We start from the raw sequence: 24029 nt of genomic DNA on the forward strand, positions 1-24029 counted from the left end.
TGAGACAGGCCTTTATTTGTCAAAATGTGTCACCACACAGCTAGTACACGGGACTGGGCGTTTAATTGGGACTAGACTTTTAAGTTTAAAGGTACCTCTGAATTTTAAAATTAAAGGTACCGTTAATAACAGTATTTATGATTATTTTACTAAGTTTATAATTTATACCTGACGAGCACTTCGTTAGCGATCTCCACCAGCTCTCCATCGATGTTCCAGGGGAAGGCGGCTCCCTCCGACTGGATGATGGGCGAAGTTTTGGACTCGCCCTCATCCTCGCTTTCCTCCTCCGACAGGCCAGTCAGAGAGCGAGGGCGGATCCTCACCGCTGACACGGCGTGCGTCTCCACGAATGAGAAGCTGAACTGCAGACAGAAAGGTGTGTGTGAGTGTGTGTGTGTGTGTGTGTGTGTGTGTGTCTGTGTGTGTGTGCGCGCTCACAGATTAAATGTCAAGACTCATTAAGATCCTCGTTAAGAAGCTTGATTATCTGGAGGAGTGACTGGGTTTGTCCCTGTTCACTGTCCTCTGCTGCCTCTACTGTCACACCATGATGCTCCAACAGGGGGGAGCAAAGACCAACAGACAGACAGAGAGACAGCCGGAGAGACAGACAGAGAGACAGACAGAGACAGACGGTTTCTCTGTCTTTTCTCCTCAGGTTTAATTTTTTTTTTTTTTAAATAGAATAAAATTATGTTGGAGGACAGATTCACCATTTCTGTAGTCTGTCTAACAACAATCATCCAGAAGTAAAATGTAATTACAACATCTACTAAAGTACAGTACTTCTGTAAAAAATGGAGGTATTTGTACTCTGTATTTCCATTTCATGACACTTTATACTTATACTGTATTTGTCTGAGGAAAATATCATAGTTTTTACGCCAATTAGTTAATTTGACATCTTAAGTTACTAATTACTTTGTAAATAAAGACTGAAGCCTTATTGGAAAGTTAACTATTTCCCTTTCAAACAAACCAGTTCTCTGTAGATGAGGCGTCTGACTGGAGTCATTTTACTTTAAACTGTTTTTATTGCAGCTACAGTCTGTATTCCACATAAGTATTTTAATATTTGCAAAAGTTGAAATTAAATTGAAAGTAAATTGGAATTCTTCCCACTTTAATATTATTGTCCACTCAGATCTAGTCACTAATTCTGTGTAAATCTCACACCAGAAAGCATCAACTTTTGAACAGCCCCAAAACATACGGTAGTGTCTGAGTGATGTTTTCAATGCAGGGCTTTTACTTGCAATAGAGTATTTCCTACAGTGTTTTATTAGTACTTTTTCTTCAGTTACTGCTGCTTTTACTGTAACTCTGGTAGAGACCCACTTGATGAATTTAACCCTTTAAAACCTTAGCATTTTGGTTTGATTAAGAAGGCAATGAGTAACTTAACAACATAACAAAAAGCAAGAATTTAGTAAAAACAAAAAAGCAAAACAGCAAAAGTAAAGAAAGCAAGAAAGAAAAATATTTAAATGTGCTGGAAAAAATATGCGTGTACAGTTTTAAATACATAAATATAGAATAATTATAAAAATAGCTGTCTTTTGATAGCTTTTGATACATTTCTAATAACCCGATTTACAGGTAATCTTGCAGGTTCTTGCAATTTGTGTAATATGTTTTGCCAGGTGTATAATTACTGTTTTAAAGAAATCAAACCATTTTACTAAAAGGGTTAAACAGCTTGTGAATGATGTCTGAAAGCAGCACCAGAAAACGGATGTTGAGAGTAGTTTCGATGTTGTGTTTTTTTTGGTCTTCAGATCACACAGCTGATAATTCTGCTTTGCTTTCTTCACCTGGCAGATCTGACTCAGGTGAGGGTTAACTTTCAAACCGGGGTTGTCATGGTTACGTGTGGGCCGCTCCACCAGGATGCCGGTCTTGTCATGTTTGACTCTTAGCTGTCCCCGTCAGGACGGAGACCAACAGGAAGTAGGTCGGTGAGTAAACAGCCTGTTTACTCTGCCGGACGGTGAACGCCATGCGGTCGGTATATATAGTAAGTGGGTTAGTGTGCGGTCTCTGAGGCCGGGCAGAACCGGGCTAATCTGCTCTCACACCGCTGTGTTTATTTTCGCCCCGCGGAGCCTTCAGGACGGGGAGGTCAAGAGTGACGCAGCAAAGACAGGTGGCGCCATTTTGGCTCCGTTTCCTAGTCTGAGAAATATCTGTAACTTTTATCTTTTCACTGTTAGCGGACCGTCGCTGGTTAAAATGAAAAGTTTGTCTCTTTTCTGATTTATGAACTCTCGACATCTGGAACAACAAAACGTAGGAAAATGTTTAAACGGGACGGTGATGCGTTGGGCATGTAAGCTAGCAGGGATCGTCCCGCAACATTAGCTAATTTTACCTACAAGTTGCAATAATGTTTAAAGATAACATTTTAATCTAAAGTTAAAATAATCCTTTAAGGTTGTTTAGCATATAATAATGTCCTTGTAAGATTAAATGCTGACTAAGACGTAACGTTTTCGCTGCAACATTATGATTCTGGTTTCGCTTGTATGGAAAGTGCTGCACAATAGAGTCTGATTTGTTTACTGTCTAATGTTTGGTGCTGAGCAGGTAGTGCACTGGGATGATTTAGGACTTTTCTCCAATGTGACACTATGAGAGCAGTGGAAGTTACTTAAATTACCATTTTTCTAGCAAATTTAAGGCGCATATGCAGGTCTTTTAACTTGGAAAAAATCCAGTACAATTAGGCAGTAGACTCCTTTTCCGTCGCCAGTGGACTAGACAGTAGATAATCGGCTTTGAAGGGTGTCATAGTGTAGGTGTTTACAAGAGTATTTAAAAATCTTGAGGTCAAAAATACAGACCGTCCTCTTTCTACAAACTCATGTGGAGGTGCAGTATTGAGGAAATATTGTATGTAATGCACATCTCCTGCCACCAGAGGGCAGGCTATAATTGTGTAACAGGCAGCTGAGCTGATATACATGGCGAGTGTTGGGGATAAGGTTACAGGACTTGAAAAAACAGCCAGCAAAGATAGAGAGTGCTAGGAAAACAGCATCATTTCACCTCTACCTCTGTCAGTTAAGGGTTTATTTGGACCAAAACAGAGTTGGTGATTGGTGGAACAGAGGATTAACTAACAACACTACTTCTGCCTTCACATGCTCCTCATAGATATTGTATTTGCTGTATTAACGAGTTACAAGCACATAAACGACCCTTCAAAGTCATAATTATGAGTGGGACATTGTGAAATTTCAATGATACTTGTTGGAAATCATGGAAATAGTGTCAACAATTGACAGTAAAAAGTTATATATTTCGATATTTTGTTCCTGGTAGCTATCATCTTCTTTTATTAGTTGCACATTGTAGGTTATACATCTATTAGCTGTAGCAAGCAAGCAAATTTGAACTCTAAAGCATGTTAGGTGATTGAACTTTTACCTTATACAATGCACAAGCATTTTAAACTTCTACTTTAAAGCACCCAATTTTTGTTGCAATTACCTGCAACACCTTAAACCATTTTTCACTGACACAACAGGAACATAAAACTAGGCAAATAATACATAATTGTAATGGTATTTAAGTTGGTAACGAATTCAAACATCAACTAAATGCCTGATGTGCATTTTATGTGCTTCATTCTGCCGCTGAAGCACAAAGGAGCTCTGTGCTACTTATTTTTGGTAAAACATCAAGCACGTAAAAACAACCTTTTTAATTCTAGCGTCCATGTTTGTGCTTTTTTCTGACCAGGGCACTTGAATGTCGTAATTATGACTGCACAGCTGGGAAATATGATATTTCCAAGGAGCACGTGAAGGCAGCATTTTGTTTCTCTTAAGTTTGAGTGAAGTGTATTTTATGATTAGTTGACAATGTATTTAAGCTAAAGTTAGCTTTGTGAAAGAGAGAAACTTTGATTCAGAAGGTGTATGGTTGAATTTCTCTGATGAGGAAAATATGAATGAGAATATTAACTTTATTTACATTTTGTGATTTTATTGTTTGATTATTTGACTGAAAAAGTGAAGACACTAAAAGCTGCATCGTTTCTACCTTCTCAGCCAAGAAAAAGTGATTAGACATATTTCAGTTTTGGTTATTTTGGCCTTAAAATACTGTCAAATGTTAAAAAAAGTGGACGTAGATTTGAAAAGATGTTGATTCTGACACTGGATTTTGAACCCCGTCACTCAGTCGGGTAACCTCTGCAGAGTAAATCAGAGGTAAAGATTGAGAGGGTGTTGACTGACAGCTGTTCTCACCTGTCCACTAGAGCTGCTGTATCTCTTCAGGTGTTTGATGAACTCAGACCTGGAAGTGTTTCCCACTGCGATCAACGCCGCGCTGCCGTTTGACAGACTGTCACAAACAGGAAGTGGAGGAGAAACACGATGAAATAAACCTGCAGTTTGGTGACACAGCTGACGTTAATGTTCTCAGAGGCGTAAGCTGCTCTCGTGTACCTGGTGTTGGGAGCCAGTCCTTGTGGAGTGTGTGGACTCAGACAGGGGATGGACATGACGCTGATGCTCAGATACAGGCCCTCAGTTGTCGTCCAGGACTCCTCCCCCTCTGCATCGACCAATCACAGAAAGAAAAGCAGTCAGTCAAACTGGTTAGGTGAAGAAATCTCAACCAGCTGTGATCTCCCGTCCACAAGTGTCCACAAACATGAAGTGGTCTCACCTGACTCCGGGTCCTCGTCCTGGTCTCTGAGAAAGAGATCAAATTTTGATTTGAACATGACAGTTTAGTTTTTTCTGGAGAGAATCAATATGACATACAGACATTTCTAAACACAAAGACAATATTTCACAGCATTCAAGTCTGAGTGCACCAAGACTAAAAACAACAGTGTGTAAGCGGCAGCCCCAAAAATCAGGAACACAGCCTTGAAACAACCACGTACTGTTTCGTTTCATACAGTGCTAATGTAGTGTGTGTTTCTCACCTGTGTGACCTCTTCTCAGGTAGAAAAGACAGCTGGCAGTCTTCTGGTCTGAGGGAGACAGAAGAAGACAAAGGAGAGACCAGAATGAGTCTGCAGCCATTCTAGCAGCTCTGTGATGCTAAACGCTAACATCAGCATCCCAACGAGGTAAATACTTACATGCTAATGATCAGCAAGTACATGTTCACCATTAAATCTTAAATGTGCCAACATTTGCAAATTACAAGGAGGTTCGATTGGACATCTGTACCAAATTGAATCAGACTCCATCTAATACCACACCTTCACAGCCAAAATGGTACTTTTTTCAATGTTGGCATGTGACCTTTGGTGCCATCCTTATTAGAAACAGAATTCAAATCAGTTTTTTGGAGAGTGTGAAGTTGATGTCACGCCGTGTTAAATGTTTCTGACAGGGGCGCAGTCTCGTGAGGTATGTGCTCTGTTACACCAGAAACACTGTGCCTGCATCAGCAGTGCGTGAGTGTCGCCAAAACTGATTTTTTTTTTCCCCAACGCCCATGTTAACAAGTCGGAGCAGCCACACTGCCTGCGTGAGCTGACGTTAATCAAGCGCATCTCAGGTTTTTGTCAGTGGCAGCACATCTAAGAGCTCGCTGATTTTTTTGATGGGCCACAAGCAGTTTTCAGCAGAAACAGACAGTGAAAATGCTGTTTTGATACTTATACTGACCCCATACCACATTTTATTACAGTTTTAGTGTCTTTATCTCTCACAGAGATGAGAAAATACAAACAGTTTTTTTTTACTCAAACTTTCTTGCTTCCGTTTCAAAATAAAAGTCCCCTGACACAACGTCTCTGTCGACAGAATCTCATCAGTTATAGACACAAGGCATTTTATTGTGAAAGATTTGCAGGACTGTGTTGTTGACAATGCTGCACAACTTGATAAATGAGTGGAATCTGTGCTTATAAATCTGTAAATAACAGCAGGCAGACCTGCCGAAGCGTCACAGGCGAGGTTGGCGTCACGTGCTGCTCATGCATGCAGTGTGTTTCTGGCGTTATTGTGCATGCTACAGTGAGCAGGAAACTGTATTTGGACAAACTTATTAGAGTAAACAGCATAGATCTGTATGACTTGGCAGCACGAGGCTGGATTAGCGATCCTGTTGCACTGCTTCACTCACACACCCTGACGTTTTTTTGGACTGAGTGCGTACACTTTGGTAACAGAGCACGTACCTTTCAAGATGAAGCCCGTGTCCCACACGGTGTGAATGTACCTTCACATTTTCTTTAACCTGAATTATTGTTTTATCTCAGAGGTCTTTACAGTCTTAAAACGTATAACCTCCAACCTTTGACCCTTAAAAACATTTAAAATCACTTCAACTTCAAAATTGTGTGTATTTGTTTTCGTGTGTGTTACCTCAGTCGAGCCAACGTCTTCACCAGAGCGTACTCTCGTCGCCGTGCTGATGGCATCCACCTCTTCTTCTCCGCCCGCGCCAAACTCCGCCCGCCAAAGCCGAACATGGCGGAGAAACCGAAACACACCAACTGACCGAGAGACGAGAAGCTGCACATGTCCACCTGCTGCAGGTGACCTGAAGACAGACGGAGAGATTAAATACTGACGAAAGATTATTTTTATTTATGAATATTTATTAAAATCAGGACCCTCCTCGTGGACAGCCTGTGAGAGGGCCAAGTGTTCCTATGGTGAGACATTTATTAATATTGATGAGGAGCAGCACGCCAAATATGAGTGACAGAAAGAGGTCGAGAGTGTGTGTGTTGATATCTATAAATGACACTGCAGTCGAGTGACCAGTCTCTGGGTGTGTATCAGTCCAGCAGGGTTCCTCCTACAGCTGGTGGGATTTAAGACTTTAATGTTACTTGGAATAAAATTTAAGACCAATTTTACTGCAGCCAATACTAAAGGAAAAAAAGCATGATCTGACATCAGTTACTTAACGTCACGGAGAACTTTGCTTTATTTTTTAAAATAAATATTGTAACATAAAACATGACTTTTGGATGATGTTTGTGCAAGAGACATTTGGGTAAATAGTATTGTTATTCTTTTAAAGTTTCCCATTATTTTTTTGCAATGCAAAAATGTCAGAGAAAAATGATCAGCAACAACAAAAACAACTACTTCCTATGTCTGAGCATTTTTAAGACTTTCAAAAGACTAGTTTAAGATATTTTAATGCCAAGTAAGGCCTCATATTTAGATTTATGGATTTAATGCCTTAATGCCATAAAGTCTTTTTATGGATCCGTGGGATCCCTGCCCCAGTTTGACCTGTCTCTGACGTAGCAGATTTAGGACAAATTTGTCTCTCAAAGTGAAGATTAAAACACAATTTGTCCCTTTTATAATGTTTTCCAGCAAGAAGATGAATTTAACTGACTTTAAATGATTTGACTGTTTCTTCTTTTAAGTCAACACAAACATGAAACGTGTTGAAATCCCTTAAAACTGTCAAACTCCGTCGATTAGCTGACGGAGGCCACAAAATGAGGAGATGAGGCTGAAATATTTGTCCAGTAAGTTTACCTTCTACTGTTATTTATTACTGTGTGTTTTCCTACAGCCCGTGAACGAACGTGAACGAACGCAGCGCAAACCACAGAAGTAACTGGAATGAAAATATAGCCAACCTCATCGACCTCATTTCACCATCAAGATCATTCAGTAAGATGCTACACACACACACACACACACACACACACACACACACACACACACACACACACACACACACACACAAGCGCGCCATCTGGCCACATACCTGCTGTAACCTACTGAACTGTTGTCTCTCCACCTGTCTGTCTCACTGTTAGCCTGTCTGTCTCTCTGGATAGAATCTGATTTCCTCTCCATATGGCGTGTGTGTGTGTGTGTGTGTGTGTGTGTGTGTGTGTGTGTGTGTGTGTGTGTGTGTGTGTGTGTGTGTGTGTGTGTGTGTGTGAGAGAGAGAGAGAGAGAGAGAGAGAGAGAGAGAGAGAGAGAGAGGGTCAGTCTCACAGTCAGTGTGTCACTGAGATCAAACCTGCAGCGTTTCTTAAAGGTACAACCTTATATTTATTCTTAGATTTATATTTATTCTGACCAGCAGGTAATAAATACACTTTATGAACAAAAACTCATCATACACCATCATGTTGAAGTTTCTTGTTATCATACTGGTCATAACATTAAATGCTAATTTTGCTGTAGGACTCAACATAAAATGGTTAAGATGAAGCTCACTGTCACCAAAACAAACGCCGTGTCCTGCACTGATGACGTAGTCCCTGTTGGGACTCATCAGATTGGATCACCATGTGTCTTGGTGGTTGTTTACACTTGTATTTAGCGCTCTCCACATTTGATTCAATCTCTGAAAACGCATGTTAATACCAGGTGTAGACAGAACCACAGAGTTCAGATGTGTTCACCTGCTGTTGTGAACACATCTGAACTCACCTGGAGTCACCTGGTGCTCGTGGGAAAAGCTTCCTGCCTGGGAAATTACTGTTTTCTATTGTTCAGGAATTATAGCATGAACTGTATGTACCACTGAATACTCCATCTGTCACACACGCACACACACACACACACACACACACAGAGCTCTGAGTGTTAATTAGTGTTAACGAACCACCATCTCACCACAGCCCCTCAACACAATTCAAACACAGCAGCCCGCTCTGCTGACAGCTGATTGGTCGACAGGATTACCTGACAGGTGAAGGGGGGCGGGGCTACAGCGAGCAGAGCGAACCTGTGATTTAGAGTGAAAGTGATCCTCCTGTTAGACATCTGTCCATCCGCGGCCTCCGGAGTCCGTCCACACAGTCTGTCTGTCTGTGTGTCTGTTTGTTCTCAATCAGTCTGACCACCAGCCAATCACAGCACAGCTCAGCAAGAACACAAGCTCCTGATTGGCTCCCTGTGAGCCACCTGAAGTAAAATTAAATTTGAGCAACGATGGGAAGATGACTGTAGATCGAGGACAAGTAGAATCCACCCAGACTAACATGAGTACAGATTTATAGCAGGTAGAAGCAGCAAAGGGCGATGAGACAGCAGAGGTAGAAGCTGCTCGAAACAACATGCCGATAGATCTGGAACAGGTAGAACCCACCCAGGACAACATGGCTGTATATCTAGATGAGGAAAACCCCAGCGTGTTAAAGTGACCATAGATCTAGAACAGGCAGAACCTACACATTATGTGCTTGTAAATCTACAACAGGCAGAACACTTTCAAGACGACCCAACTAAATATTTAGAATAAGTAGACCCCACCCAGGTCAGTTAGACTATAGAGCGAGGATAAGTAGATGCCATCCAGGAACAGGTAGAACCTACCCAGGACGATGTGCAGCGCGGCAGTGACTGGATCTCTGACTCCATGAACAGAACAGGAAACCACGTCTGTAGAACCTGTAAAGACGGACAGACTTTTCTGTGTGTGTGTCTGTACAGTGTTGTCTATAGTGTATAGATCTATATGAGGGTGTTTCCTTTCTCTCACCTGCAGGAATGATTCCAAGTGGCAGCACTGGTTTTACTGGTTTCTTTGGGGAATTGGCATCCAGCTGAGCTCTGAGGACCAGCGCGTGACACAGCTCCGCCACCGAACCGTCCCCGCCGACACACACCACCCTGACAGACAGTTGGAGACAGACAGGTAGATAATTATTTGTCTTTGCAGAGTTGTCTCAGTCATCCAGGTTAAAACAAAACTATCCACTGGACTTTTATTGTGACGTTTAAGACATTTTTCACTGATCTTTGCTTCTGATGGCAGACAGGAAATCCAGTGAACACTCACAGAAGTGAGTTATTTTTGACGCCTTGAACAGGTGTCCTCAACGTCATGGTCATCCAGCAGAGGGCGTGACTTCTCCACAGACTATTGCTGATTATCTCCTGACTGACAACAGCACTGAACAGGTCTGCGTCATGTACGTAACACTGACACTAATGTCACAGTCATAGCCTTGTTTACACTTTTTTTAGATTTCTTTTTTAGATTTTTTTTTTAGACAAAAAGACAACATTTAATATTTGGAACCATTTAGAGAGGCTATGAAATTTTATAGTATTTTTTAAATACTGGTTGGTGACGACACAACCATTTCTTAGGGGGTTTCTAAGGGTTCACTCTGAGCAATTTCTTTCTTTAAATTAAAAAATATCTTGTCTGTAGCCCTGAAAACTGTGATAATAGACAGATGTGCACAAAACCTAAAAATAATAAATGAGGAAGAAAACATTAAATTATCGTTTATATCTACAGATGTGCATTTACTTTGAGACTCTTATTATTATTACTGTCACAATGTGGTATTTTTTGTGTGAAATTTGGTGCGTTTGTCCACTTTTATCACATTTATGAAGGCGAGGGAGAGGTTTTGGTTGTTTATCATTAATAATAATAATTATGATAAAGCAGACTTATATAGTGCTTTTCCCCAAAGACACTTTACAAAGGGAGGTATAAATACTAAGAAAAAGAAAGAAAAATAATAGCAATAAACAGTAAATTCTTTGATGTCGACAATAAGATAAAATGAAGATTAAAACTGAACTGAACCCATTTAGGAAAAAAAACACTGATACTTATCACAGCTTGATTGTCTGACAGCTCTTTCCATGTTTTTTTAGGAGATCATCAAGAAATGAGACCATTCGTCTTCAGAGTTCGTGTTTGCAGCAAATGTGAAGTAAACAAGCCCCGCCCCCTCCTCCTATGTATGGGATTACCTGAAGCTCCGGTCGCCACGGTGACAGCTAGCCTAATTGGCAAATGTAGGTTTCAACCAAATCCTCACCAGAGCAGCCTCACACACACACACACACACACACACACACACACACACACACACACTCACTCAGCAGCTAGCTTAGCAACGCTGAGCTAATCTTCTCTAAGCACATTAAGCTTTATGAGGGCTGAGCACAAAAGCTGCTTACTCACACACATACATGAGCATGCTCACACACATTCATGAACACGCTCACACACATACACGAACACGCTCACACACATCCATGAACACACTCACACACATACACGAACACGCTCACACACATCCATGAACACACTCACACACATACATAGATGAACACAAATACACACACACACACACACAGACCATCACAGATAATGATGAGTTTGGTGTTTTTGCACTTGCAGTTATTGTATTATTTGTTTCAGTACCACAACATATTGTTGTTGGGGTTGTTTTTTTAAAATTCTAACTAGTGAGTTAAGCTCATTTAGCAGTTGCCGTTTGACCTCACCTGCCTGTTTGTGTGTGTGTGTGTGTGTGTGTGTGTGTGTGTGTGTGTGTGTGTGTGTAATCAGTCTGGGTCAGTGTGTTTTAGTGTCAGTCTGCAGTAAACTGCAGTATAATTATCTGGTTCAGTTCAGGTTGTTATAGAGGGATGATGTCACAGTTTGAGCACCTTTAATGTAAACTCTGGATCTTTATTTTACAACTTTATCTTTATTTAATGAAAGGGACCTAACTATTTCATATAACTTATGTTTTACTTTAAGTAAATTATTTCTTAACTTTGATGTAATTATCTAGTTGTTAGTGGCATTATAAAAACACCATTAATATATCAATGAATTAAATAATTATATTATATTATATTATACACTAACTAAAGATGGGGCTAAATGGATGACAGGGTTCCCACTCATTTTTACTGATGAATTTTCCAAACTTTTCCATGACTTTTCTAGAACATTTTACCCAATTTCCATGCCTCTATCTAAGGAGTAAGAAATGTAGGTCTACAAAGTGACACAGCCACACGTTATTAAACATCCTTTTGCCAGCATTGGCAGATAAGGAAACTGCAAGCGTTATGACAACTTTACTTGCTCGTGCAACAGCTGGCTTCATATGTCAACAGAGCAGACCGTCACATAAATGTACTTAACAAAACATCAAGGCCACACCCTCTTTTGGAGGCCTGGAAAATGGGTTTTTTCATTTCATAACTTTTCCACGACTGTAGGAACCCTCAAATGGTCAGTGAGGCCATTTAGGCCAAAAACTGCCTTGTTTCCCAGGAAAAATACCTAAACTCTAAATCTCATGATCACTTTTGATTCTTCTGCAAACACTAAACTCTGACCTTGAAATGTTGTTATATGTCAATATAACAATAAACATTTAGACTGCAGCTGTTTCTTCCTAATACAATACTTTTTACGCTACAATAGTAACTTACTGCCTGTATATTTGGCAGAATATCAGCTGTATTGAGTGCAGAAAGTCATCAATCTTATTTACATGAAAGAATAACATCTAAATTTTAAAATAAACTGAATTTCATTTGTAAAATACTACAGTAGACCTAATTTATAGCAGGGATTTTCTTCATCTTCTGGGCATAAGAGTGGTAGATTAAAAAAAATTGAAATCACAAGAAAGAGATGGTGAAAGGGAGAAGAAGATGAGAGTAAACTAACCCGTCATATTCATCCAGCTTGCATTCCTTCATCACCGAGAGAGCATGACCCTTCCTCTCCGTCACTGGAGAGAGACAGACAGGAGGAGAGAGACAGAGACAGACAGGAGGACGGAGGAGAAAGGGAGAGGGAAACAGATGGAGAGACATTTAGATGGACAGAGACAGAGTGTTCATGTATGTGTGTGGTCACATGTACACAAGTGTGAGTTCCATGGCTGCCAAAAAAAAAAAAAAAAAAAGTGGGACAACGGATATCACACCATCTGCTGAGAGGAGGAGAGGGGACGATATGAGGAGGAGGAGAAGGGAGAAGAAGAGAGAAAAACATATAACAGGGAGGAGGAGGAGAGGGAGATAAAGAGAGGAGACTAGGAGAGAAAACAAGGAGAAAAGAGGAGACGAGGAGAGGAAATGGAGAAAAGGGGTGAAGGGAGAAAATGAGAGGAGAAAATGTGAGGAGGAAAGAAGGAGGGGAGATGAGGAGAAAACAGGTGATAAAGAGATGAGACGATGTGATGGAACAAGGGGAGGAGAAGAGAGGTAACAGGGACAAATGGGGAGAAAGGAGAAAACAAGAGAGGAGAGGATGTAAGCAGGAGAAAAAAGGAAAGGCGGGGAGATAAGAAGAAAAGGGTGTAAAGAGAGGAGGGAAAACAGAAGGAAGAGATGAAAGGAAACAAGGAGAAAAATGGAGATTAACAGGAGAAAAACAAGGAGAGAGGGGATGAGGAGAGGAGAGGAAACAAAGAGAAGAGGGGATGAGGAGAGGAGAGAAGGAGCGAAAAGAGAGAAAAAGGGAGATAGGAGGAATCGAAGAAGAGGAGATGAGGACAGGAGGAGGAGAAAAGAGGAAACAAGAGGACAGGAGACAAGAGGAGAGGAGCAGGTTGTCCCCCTGTCACAACAGATGGGCTAGGCTCCGCCCCCTGTATCAGGTTACCTAGCGACCAGAGACTGCCATTAACTCTGACCTTTGGACCTCCTCTGCACACACACACACACACACACACACACACACTCACTCACACACACACACACACACACACACACACACACACACACACACACACACACACACACACACACCCCGTCTTCACATATATCAATAAAGAAGTAGCGACAGTGAAAACTTAAAACCACAGTACTTTAACATAACTTTATGTTATGACAACATTCGGAAAAATTCATCCTGAGGTGTTTTAACTGTAAGGTTTTATAATTTACTGTAAAGATGGTCAGTAGATAAATAAACAGGTGGACGGACTGACCGGTGATGTCAGTGCGGACGTCGGCCATCTTGAAAAGCGGAGCTACATGATCTCTGTAGATGTGGACGGCCTCCTTCTTGTGGCTGCTGGGGTTGATGAACACCTTTAGATACCTGGGACGCCTGCTCGACTCTGCGCACACACACACACACACACACACACACACACACACACACACACACACACACACACAGGGAACACAGCAGCAACAGTTAAGGCGGTCTGTCCAGTCATCTGTAGTTTTTGTATCATATCATGTATCATAATAATCTGCAGTGAAAATGGTCTGTTTTAGCCACACTAAAATATCTCAACAACTTTTTGATGAAATTTTGTGCAGACATTCATGTTTCCCAGAGGATGAATCTTAATGAGTTAATGGCGATCCCTGACTTTTCTTTAGTGTCCCCATTCATTTTCACTTTTCAGTAAGGTTTCCATCACACACTTTTGCAAAACTTACGTGATATTTTTTAAATGTCGATAAAACACAATTGTGAGATGACTTGCGTGATAACATTTCAAGAAGCATGGCGATGGATGCTCAAAACATTAGCAGGTTTATTTCTATTGCAGCCAAAGCACTAGCCGTCATTATTTCCAATTAAAGGCGTCATAGGCGTGTTATGTGAGCGATAATGGATTGTGGATTCAGAACTCCCAGATGATCAGCTCAACTTTTGAAGAGTTACGTGATGCAATAACACCTCTTGTAGCGCCTGCTGCATCGCGCCTGAGGGAGCCACTTCCTGCTGACAAGCACATAGTCATGGCATCAGGTGAACTATAAAATCGGGAAAAAAATAAAAAATAAATTTTAATTTATTTTTTTTAGTAAAAATTAAATTTTAATTTTTTTTTTGCCTGAAATACCACCTCACACGGGCTTAAAAACTTTTTTGTGATAAATAGGATTTTTTTTTAGAAATTGACGTGTTTCCATTAGGCAGGTTTTGTATTCAAATTTCTATTTGAATAATGTGGGTTAATTGAAAACCACCAAGTGATGATGCCACATGTCATTTATAAATCATTTTCAAAAATGTCAACATAGTTCTAAGTAAACTTTTAATTGTCTACTAGTTTTCCTCATTATTTTTAGTTAGGCCATAAGATAAGATAAGATAAGATAAGATAAGATAAGATAGAAATGTATTAATCCAGTGGAAAAATGCTGTGCAGCATTTTCAGTACAAAGTATTTAAGAAAGCAAATATGTAGTTAAAAAATATCAAGCAGATATCGAAAAAATGCACAATACCATAGTTATAATCAAGGTTAACTGTCAGAATCATAAGTTGCTCTACATCTGAAATATTCTTAAATTTGTGATTAATCTTTCAATTGTTCAGTCAGTTACATGTTGAATAGTAGTGGAAAAAATGCCTATAACAATCTGCCAAAATTTCTCAAGTTTCAGATTCTCAAATTTGAGGTTTTACTGCTTTTTTTTATTTTGTATTTCAGTAAACATAGTAACTTTGGGTCTGGGACTGTTGTATTGTCCCTTTTGTTACATAAATTAAAAAATCGGCTAGTAAAAGTCTGAAGGGATGAATTGCAGATTGGACTTTAGCAGTGAAGACACCTGTATACTATTTTAACATGGAAGAAGCCTGATTGAATCAAATATATTCAGCATGTTGTTTACATCACAAGCACTAGTAGACAGTGTGTGTGTGTGTGTGTGTCTGTGTGTGTGTGTGTGTGTGTGTGTGTGTGTGTGTGTGTGTGTGTGTGTGTTGTCTGCAGTCAATACCATGTAACCACATACACACACACACCCCTGACCCCCTGTACAGCTCATCATTAGGCAGATTTAGAGACCGCATTATAAATCCCAAAAGACCAGCACAGATCAATACACACACACACACACACACACACACACACACACACACACACACAGCACCAGCTCCATTATCCAGATCATTACTATAATCTGCTCCCAGAAGGCTGTGACCTCGCCCTGTTAATGACCCCACTCATACACACAGAGCACCTCCTGCCATCACTCACACCCACAGCTCTGACCAGGTTCAGGAGTTCCTGTGAGGAGTAACCCAACGTCCCCCCACCACTCCTCTCTCAACTCGACCCCTTACATTACCAGAAGCTCCGCCTCTTTGGTGCTCCCCAAAATACGTAGACCCAACGTCTCCAACCAACATGATTCCACTACAGTATTTAGGGACTTTAAAACCTGGATCAACATCAGCTTTCTTGTGCTGTGTTTAGACACCAAGCAAGACAGAGAATTATTTGAAAATATCAATAAATAGATAAATAAAAAATTAATGGGGAAATATGTCCTGAAAATGACATTCACGATAATTAGAATTATTTATCTCAAGGTATGTTATGTAATATGTAGCACTTTTGTTTTGTTTTCCTTGTTTTTGTTTGTTTGCTAATTTTCAGAAATCTTTATTAATTTTATTATAATTTTTTATTTATTTTGAGGGGTAATTTCTTGTAAAGTTGCCCATTGCCTTCTTCCTGAAAGAAATCTGGCTAGTTTGCGCAGGCTTCAAAGGGTTAAATTTGAGTTTCTACCCTTGTTTCACGAGAGTCACATCCATGAGAACAGTAAGGTACTTGCAGCTGCTTTATCCTCAAGAACCCAGGATGATACTAGGAGCCGGGGTGGAACAAAGGCTTAGGATGGCTCTTGGGGCCCCTATAACCGCCAGACATAGACAAGGTCCCAAGGCAGCACTCGGAGCCAGCGTGAACTAGAAACCAATTAGCCATTTATGATCAAACTGTTCCAGGAACTATGGAACCAACGTCCCTAAACTCAGGAACTAAAAGTCCCCTTTGAACAGTGATGTTTGCGTTTCCACCTCATCTGAAGAACCAGGAAAATTAGACAAATAAGACGGATGACTCACTCACGTGTTGTTTGTGTTTAATGTGGGATGACCCTGTTGTTTGAGTGGATGTAATGAATGAATGCAAAATAGACTAAAATTGTCTCTAAAGATGATCAGCTGAAAGTAGTATTTTTGCATTACAGTACTGAAACAATCGGTAAATCAACTTTAATTTTTCTTGTTCAATTGCTTTTTTCTGTCATTGCCACTCTTCCTCTCATTTATTGCCACTGTTCCTCTCTTCTAACATGACTTGACAACATAACTTTGTTTCTGAAATTAATAATAATGACTCGACATGTCCACCTCTGGACCCAGTATGACATTAGAGTCACAGCAGCAGCAGCAGCAGCGACTGTTGCACAGTTTATGGGGTTGAAGTCTTTTAGCATGCAACTGCCCCATTAGCACCAAAACTGTCAAAGTAGTTTCTAATTTCGATACAATACAATACAGTCGGAGACCCCTCAGTAGACTGAGATTTCTCCAAGTCGAGCAGTTGTTTTGTTTTGTCATTATTTCTGGTCAATGTGCTGTGCAGTGTGCTTGTTTTGGTCCCCAGATTTTGTGGCGGAGTGAGTGCTCTTTACTTTCACTCTCCTCTTTGGTAGAGACTGCTGCATAGACGCAGGCAGCGTCACAGATGAAGAGTGGTTCCGATATAACATAATCTTCTCTCTTTTTCTTAAAAGTGGTGAATTTACAGCTCACAGCAAATATGACAGTCTCTGGCTTTTGTTTGATATCTAACGTTGGCGTAAAGGTTGCACACTGCTGATCCGTAGGCAGCGTCCATAGCTTTTTTACTATATTAACTGAATGCTGCTGTCACACTGAACTGCTGCTGAGCCCCATTTAAAGTTTATATATGTTAAAAAAAAATAATAATAATAATAATAAAAATAAATAAATAAATAATTTTTGTCGGGTAAAGCTCGTACAATACCTTGTAAAATATCAATATGTGATAACATTTTGGATACCATAGTGAAAAATTGACATTGAGGGCATAATATTCAACATTTTTAGTGAAATATAAATTTAAAAGAGGCTATAACATGCCAACAAAAATGTTATAAATAACATGTAATTATTATTTAAAATAGTTATTGTTAGTCCTATAATGATTCTAAATGCCTAAAATGGACACTCTCTGTTTCTCTCAAAGCAGTGATGCATGGTTGAGGCGTGCTCTCTTTCTCTCTCTCTCTCTAACACACACACACACACACACACACACACACACACACACACACACACACAAACACACACATAAACAGTCTCATAGGAGATGAGGTCATTCACTTTGGGATATTTTTCTAAGGCGACATGCAGACAGGTACATGCAGAGAGATCAAATATCCATCAGATCATCTCCGTGCCTCGGCCAGCAGCAGGTTGCTATGGAGCTGCTAAAACGTTACCATAGTAAACAATCCCAGTGTTGTCAGGGAGAAGTGTTGAGTTTCTGACAGAGGACTAAAGACTGAAGCTGCTGGATGTTGATGATAAAAACAGATGATAATTTGGTGCATCTGAGGTCAGCAGACAGAAATCATCAATTAAAGGCTTTTAACATCCAGTTTAATCAGATTACCTGAAATGATACATTTTAAGTGTCTGACAGACACCAGATTTAAAGAGAAATGCTAATATTTGTCATGTAGAGTCTGATTTTCAGTTATGAAAAACATTTCATTCATCACCTTCCTAATACAGATTTAATTTTGGAGTCTGGCAAAAACTATGTTTAAACTTTAAAGAAATCACTGCTAACACTTGTCTTTAAGTCCAACCAAAGTAAGCATAGAAAGTATTGTTCTGGAAATCCCTGTAGCCCTTTACCTGAATATGAAAGACAGAGACAGACCTCTCCTCGAGTCGCTATGGAGACACTCGCTGACTTCATGGATACACCGGTTAATATGTAACACAGAGCTGCACACACACACACACACACACACACACACACACACACACACACACACACACACACACACACACACACACACACACACACACACACACACACACACACACACACACCATAGAGGCCATAATGGAGTTTATAGAGGCGTCAGACTGAACTGTCCCTTCATGTTAACAGAGACAAACTAGATCAGTGCCCGCTGTTTGATACACCAGGTTGTGTTAGTCATGTGTCAGCAGTATCTTCAGGAAAACATATATTGTTGTTTTTATTACTGCAGTCTTAGTGACTTAGTGTGTTTGTTGCATTTAGATTTTGATGTTTGAGAGAAAAATTACAATTAGATCTTAAACAACTAGTCAATCTGATAGCTATTTTGAGCTATTCAGATAATGAATTTATTGTTCAAGTAATATTTCATAAAATATAACATCCATTTTCGAGCCCCTTTTCCATTATGAGGATTTTGAGTATCCTTGTGTTTCTGATTGTTGGTCAGACAAAACAAGACATTTAAAGATGTCACCCAGGGACCCAGAGAATGACATTTTGTAGACCAGTCGATTAATGAAGAAAAGAATCGGAACGATAACATCACAAATAATAAAATAATAAAGCTGCAAAAAAAGTTTAAAAGTCCTAATATTATCATAAGAATAAAGTTGCATTGTTTTTGAATACTTGATCTGATCACCTTCATAGTAATTAATCAGGACCCTAAACATTTGAATTTTGTAGTTGGTGAAGTACAGAGGGCTAAAACTGTTACTTGAATGTGTCATACATTTAATTAACAGAAAATCAAGGACAGACATGAAGACAGACTGAAGGCGTTTCCGGCCTAAACAGTCCTGTGGACTCCCAAAGAACTTTTCTGTTTGCACTCTGAAAATGCCTGTTTCCATTTTAGCTAAATTATTCTGCTCATTTCAGGATAATCATGACTTAGGCTAACACTGAAAATTGTGTTTTTGCCTTTTCAGCCAAGAAAAGGTGATTAGACTTTGAGTTAGAGTTGTCTTTAGTTACTTGATAACTGGAACTATAAGATTCTTTAAACGGTACGAAAGGATTTGGATTTGATAAAATGATATCAAACCAAATTCCTGCGCTGATGTTTACGGCGTAATTTTGACCTCAGCACACTTTACAGTCCCACTGGACTGACCTCACTTTGTCTCTGTGAACCTAAACTGACAGCTCTGTAAGCGAGCGCAAAACTGGCATCAGATTGACAAGACAATTGATCTGGGAGGAGTCGTGGCGGCCGCTGGTGACCTAGGCAAGCTCAGTCTGTCCGTCCCAGTCAGCTCCGCCGTCGCCACCGGCCTGTCAGTCTGTTGTGCTGTTAAGCAACTGCAGTCAATCCATCCCGCCGTCTGACTGCGTGTCTGGAAACAGACTCTATACAGCGTCACTGCTCGCCTTTTGTCACCGACTGCCATTCACTCTCCGCACAGCGTTCTGCAGCTGCTACATACAGCAAATAACGCTCTTGAAGAGTGTCTGCTCTCTGCTCGCCTTTGTGAGGCTGAATGTTTGGGCCTGAAGGTTAAGAAGTGGCGGTGGTGTCGGCAGTGGCGGGACTGCCCGCTTCGCGACGCCACGATTCACACAACAATGTGCTTTTCACCCTGACCTCTGGCTGGAAAATAGGCTTAATGTCCGCACAGCGGCAGAGTGGCTGACTGTTTACCTTCTGCGCACACACACACAGACTCCTCCGCCGCGGTGTGTAAAGTCACAAAAGCCGTCACAGTTTGATGTGCGGTGTGACCACACGAGCTGACACACGACCTGTGAGCCATTCATGTGTGCGTGAAGACAAACACTTAAAGAAGTTGTGACTTTGCTGCAGGGCCTCGTGGGTAATCTGGTTTGATGGACGGAGAGACGGACAGACAGACAGGTGACCAGCGATAATGTGTCAGACCGATGCCATGGTGACAGTACGGCGGTAGTGTGTGTTTGACCTTTGACCTCCTCATTTATGGAGGAGCTTGTAACGTCTCTGTTGTAATCGACAAAGAAAACCCGAAATGTAGAGAGTGTGTTTTGTGTGTTAAAGTTAAATCCATACACACCAACAGCACTCTAACATTTCTATTGTGTGTTAAGTGTCAGCCAGGCGCCGCCCACTACAGTGCACCTGGGAGAGCAGCGTGTGGGAACGCCAGTCCGCAGCAACACCCTGGACTTTATCAAACTGGTCCCATCATGAAGAATTTGAGGTACAAGTTGAAGTTGCTGTTGCTGAAGTTATGCCACTTTTTTATATGGAAAAAAATCATAAAATCGACACAAAGATACGAGATTTTTATAAAGTTCAGATTAACTTTACCTGCACAAGCCGTAAACACAACACACTGTCTCCTTATAAAGTTGTTGGTGAACGTGTTAGCAAGAGGCTGCTTATTTACACTCATTTATGTAAGTCTTTATCCAGCAGACATGGATTAACATTAATTTGGAGTCATGTTTGTATGGACCTGATGAAACAAAATCTGGCTCCTTCACTTTCTTTACTTGTCTGTGTGCTGTGTGGTGCCGAGCAGGTAGTGTGGAGTTGGACCAATATCTGTTCCAGTGGTGGTACCTTGAATTCAGTAGCGGTACCTTTTTTGGTACTTTACTCTCTCTGTAATACCAACATTTTAATTTTTGAACTACTAGTGACACAGTAGACTAAAACTCAACTTTGCTCCTCTGTACTTATCTAATCACACATAGAGCTAATCTTCATTTTCTCTGTATGTCTGCTTGTGTGTGTATATGTGTGTCTGCCTGTTGAGCAGTAAAACTAGGCTTTTGCTAAAATAACATAGAAAAGAGATTGTGCTAAAACTCTCACTGTAGATGGTGCTGCAGCAATAGTTTGGGCTCGCTGCTGACAGAGCAGCTGCAGAGCTCCGTCGCCGACTTTTCAGCCCTGGGGCGTTTCTGCCTCCTGACCAACGCACTCTCATCCCCACTTGTCAAATACTGCCACTTTTTAAGTGGTACTACACATTTAAACATGATGCACTACGTACCCTCCAGCGTCTGTTTTGGACGTTCAGGGACGACATGTCAATTTCTGCTTGTTACATAAACTTTATCTTTTCAAAATACACTTCCGTTTGAACAGGAAAAGTGAAGTTTCTGCTCATTACATACATGCAGTCTTTTTCAAAATAAACTTCCAATTTAATAAATTTACCTTGCCTTTGAAGGTGAGGTTTAGAGAGCAGAAGGTGAGGTTTAGAGAGCTGGCAACGCTACAAACTGCTGCCGCTTGGTGCATATCGCACCGCCATGAATGGTGCATCTGTACAACGTTGTTTGATGCTGACATCCACTGAAAAAGCGCCTGTATTCAAAGAGTTGGGTTGTTGCCCTCCGCCTCTAAAACCGACACACCTAGTGTGTATCATACTGCTGTGAAAGGTGCATCTGTGCATCTGTGTTTGACGCGGAAACCAGTGACAAATCGATGATATTTGACATGATAAGTGTGAGAATGGGCTGACCCGGCAGCTCTGTGGGACTCTGTTGCTTCCAGGCTTTGCGACTCCTTGCAGAACTTCTGCCTGTTGTCTCAATCCTGGCATCACCCAGATGTGCTCTTAGGTACCAAAATTTGGCACAGATGGATTTAATGGGAACCTGTACTTGGTACTACAGACGCAATCTGGTCAGTCACTTTAAAAGTACAGAGTTTTGTACCTCGCCTCAGGTTTATCAAACCTTTTTATTTGGCTTGAGACAGCTGTCTGTTGTTGCTGGAAACTATCGATCGAGCACTGAGAGTGAAACAAAATGGTAAAGCTGCAGCCCAAAAAAACTAAAACTTATCTGAAAGGTGCTTTTATGCTCAGAAGAGTGAAGAGAAACTGCAATAAATCTTATTTAGTTATTTTTGAGACTGAGATCGAGTTGAAAAATTGGATTCAAAGTCTTGACGTCAACCCTGTCCAACACCTTTGGGATGAACTGGAACACCGACTGTGAGCTAGGCCTTATCTCCGGTGTGGACCTCACTAATGCTCTTGTGTCTGAATGGGAGTAAATCCCTGCTGGTGAAAAAGTCTGAAACCAGGAACACGGAGGTTGCCTGGGTGCCAGAACTAAAAATCTGCCCACTCCACTAAGTTTGAGTTGACTGATTCTGAGGATGGAAACAAGGTGTAAGAAGTTGGCAAGCGTGGAGACTGTTATAGCTGCAGGTTGATGGTTTCATCCACAGCTGTAATGTTTGAATGTCCACATACTTTTGGCCTCGTTAGATAAGTTTCTATTCTTTGTAGCTTTACATTGTAACCTAAAGTGAACTATAAACATGTAAGCGATCGTGTAGACGGTAGTTGAGCTAATCTCTCTTGCAGACAACTTGATTCAGTTGCTGACAGCACCCTACTGAGTATTGCTGAATGTGTGTGTGTGTGTGTGTGTGTGTGTGTAATCTGTGTCTTTGTTCCGGTGGATTAGCAGATTAGCTCTCCTGTCTGATGTAACTCTGACTCACCTCATTAAACTGAGTGACGAACAGGCTGATGGAAAACAATTAAATTATAATCTGAGCGGCTACAGCTCGCTAGCCCTTAGACATGATGAATGTTTACCTCGTGTATGCAGTTTGAAAATTTGTTTTTCCTTTAATGCCAATGGAGACACAGCACACAAAGGTGACTTTGATTTATATTCAAGGGCTGTTATTATGGATGGCTGCAGTGCTGAATGACCATGTCTGCACAGAGCAATGCAAATGTTTCGACTTTATTTCCAGATCATACTGTAGTGGAATATTTTACAATAAATCTCTGGAGTGTGGGTATGGTCAGGTGACCACCTGTAAGGGCTACACAGCATGGATGTATAAAAAGAACTGGATACAGAGATGGGACCCTGTTAATTTGTATAAAAGTCAAAAAAGTCTGACTTCCGTATGCTGGGTGCCAGATCTTTTGATTTGAGATTAAAAATGAATAATTGTGGGGCCCCTGGTGGCTCAGTGGATGGAGCGGGCACCCCATGTATAGAGGCTGTATCCTCGCTGCAGCGGCTGTGGGTTTGATTCCGACTTTGCCCCTTTGCTGCATGTCAACCTCCCTCTCTCTCCCCCTTTCACACTTGTGCTATCCTGTCAATTAAAGGCAAAAACGCCCAAAAAACCCTTTAACTATATATATATATATATATATATATATATATATATATATATATAGATATATTAGAAATGATTTGAAAATTATGAAACATCAACCTCATGGTGGCAATAAAGGAAGAGTTAGGGGATAACGTAAGTCTGTAGAATTCATCCTCAAGGCTCAAATTACAATCCATCCAACAGTGGTTACACAGGTACAAAATATATAAAATCCGATATGATTCCTCATTACATCATAGCTGAATTACAGTGTGTAAGCGTCATCCATCTATCCATCTGTCTATGGACAGGTGAATGAATACAATGACATTTCGTGCTGATAATAACAGTATTACTCAGCAGTGTGTAATCATCTTACAGTATGACGCTCATAGAAGTACTGAGTCATGTTTCCAG

The 24029-nt window shown here is 40.7% G+C and overlaps 1 protein-coding gene and 1 long non-coding RNA gene across 11 annotated transcripts in view; one reads left to right on the forward strand and one right to left on the reverse strand.

Annotated features, from left to right (window-relative positions):
- Window positions 1-24029, reverse strand: part of cerkl (CERK like autophagy regulator) — a 34987-nt gene that overhangs the window by 1716 nt on the left and 9242 nt on the right. Inside the window, exons 4-13 of the mRNA XM_088083509.1 lie at window positions 13682-13813; window positions 12412-12475; window positions 9451-9581; window positions 9285-9359; window positions 6345-6522; window positions 4949-4996; window positions 4684-4709; window positions 4461-4569; window positions 4260-4356; window positions 169-365 (exon numbers count right to left, since the gene is read on the reverse strand). Coding sequence (XP_087939635.1) covers window positions 169-365; window positions 4260-4356; window positions 4461-4569; window positions 4684-4709; window positions 4949-4996; window positions 6345-6522; window positions 9285-9359; window positions 9451-9581; window positions 12412-12475; window positions 13682-13813 — 1057 coding nt within the window. The remainder of the gene's footprint in view (window positions 1-168; window positions 366-4259; window positions 4357-4460; window positions 4570-4683; window positions 4710-4948; window positions 4997-6344; window positions 6523-9284; window positions 9360-9450; window positions 9582-12411; window positions 12476-13681; window positions 13814-24029) is intronic.
- The window catches only part of LOC121949478 (uncharacterized), a 36224-nt gene continuing 12583 nt past the window's right edge, over window positions 389-24029 (forward strand). For 3 of the 10 annotated variants that reach the window (XR_015777692.1, XR_015777696.1, XR_015777697.1), the window contains exons 1-6: window positions 389-2020; window positions 4968-5095; window positions 6350-6517; window positions 7522-7622; window positions 9457-9606; window positions 9727-10730. This is a non-coding gene — a long non-coding RNA (uncharacterized LOC121949478). Of the gene's footprint in view, window positions 2150-4695; window positions 4856-4967; window positions 5096-6349; window positions 6518-7521; window positions 7623-9456; window positions 9607-9726; window positions 10731-24029 lie in introns of those variants that run through there. The other 7 variants (XR_015777693.1, XR_015777694.1, XR_015777699.1 and 4 more) reach the window with 7 other exon arrangements.

Source organism: Plectropomus leopardus, chromosome 10, assembly GCF_026936395.1.
Source record: "Plectropomus leopardus strain MGB_pleo_1.0 chromosome 10, ASM2693639v1, whole genome shotgun sequence".
Taxonomy (NCBI): Eukaryota; Metazoa; Chordata; class Actinopteri; order Perciformes; family Serranidae; genus Plectropomus; species Plectropomus leopardus.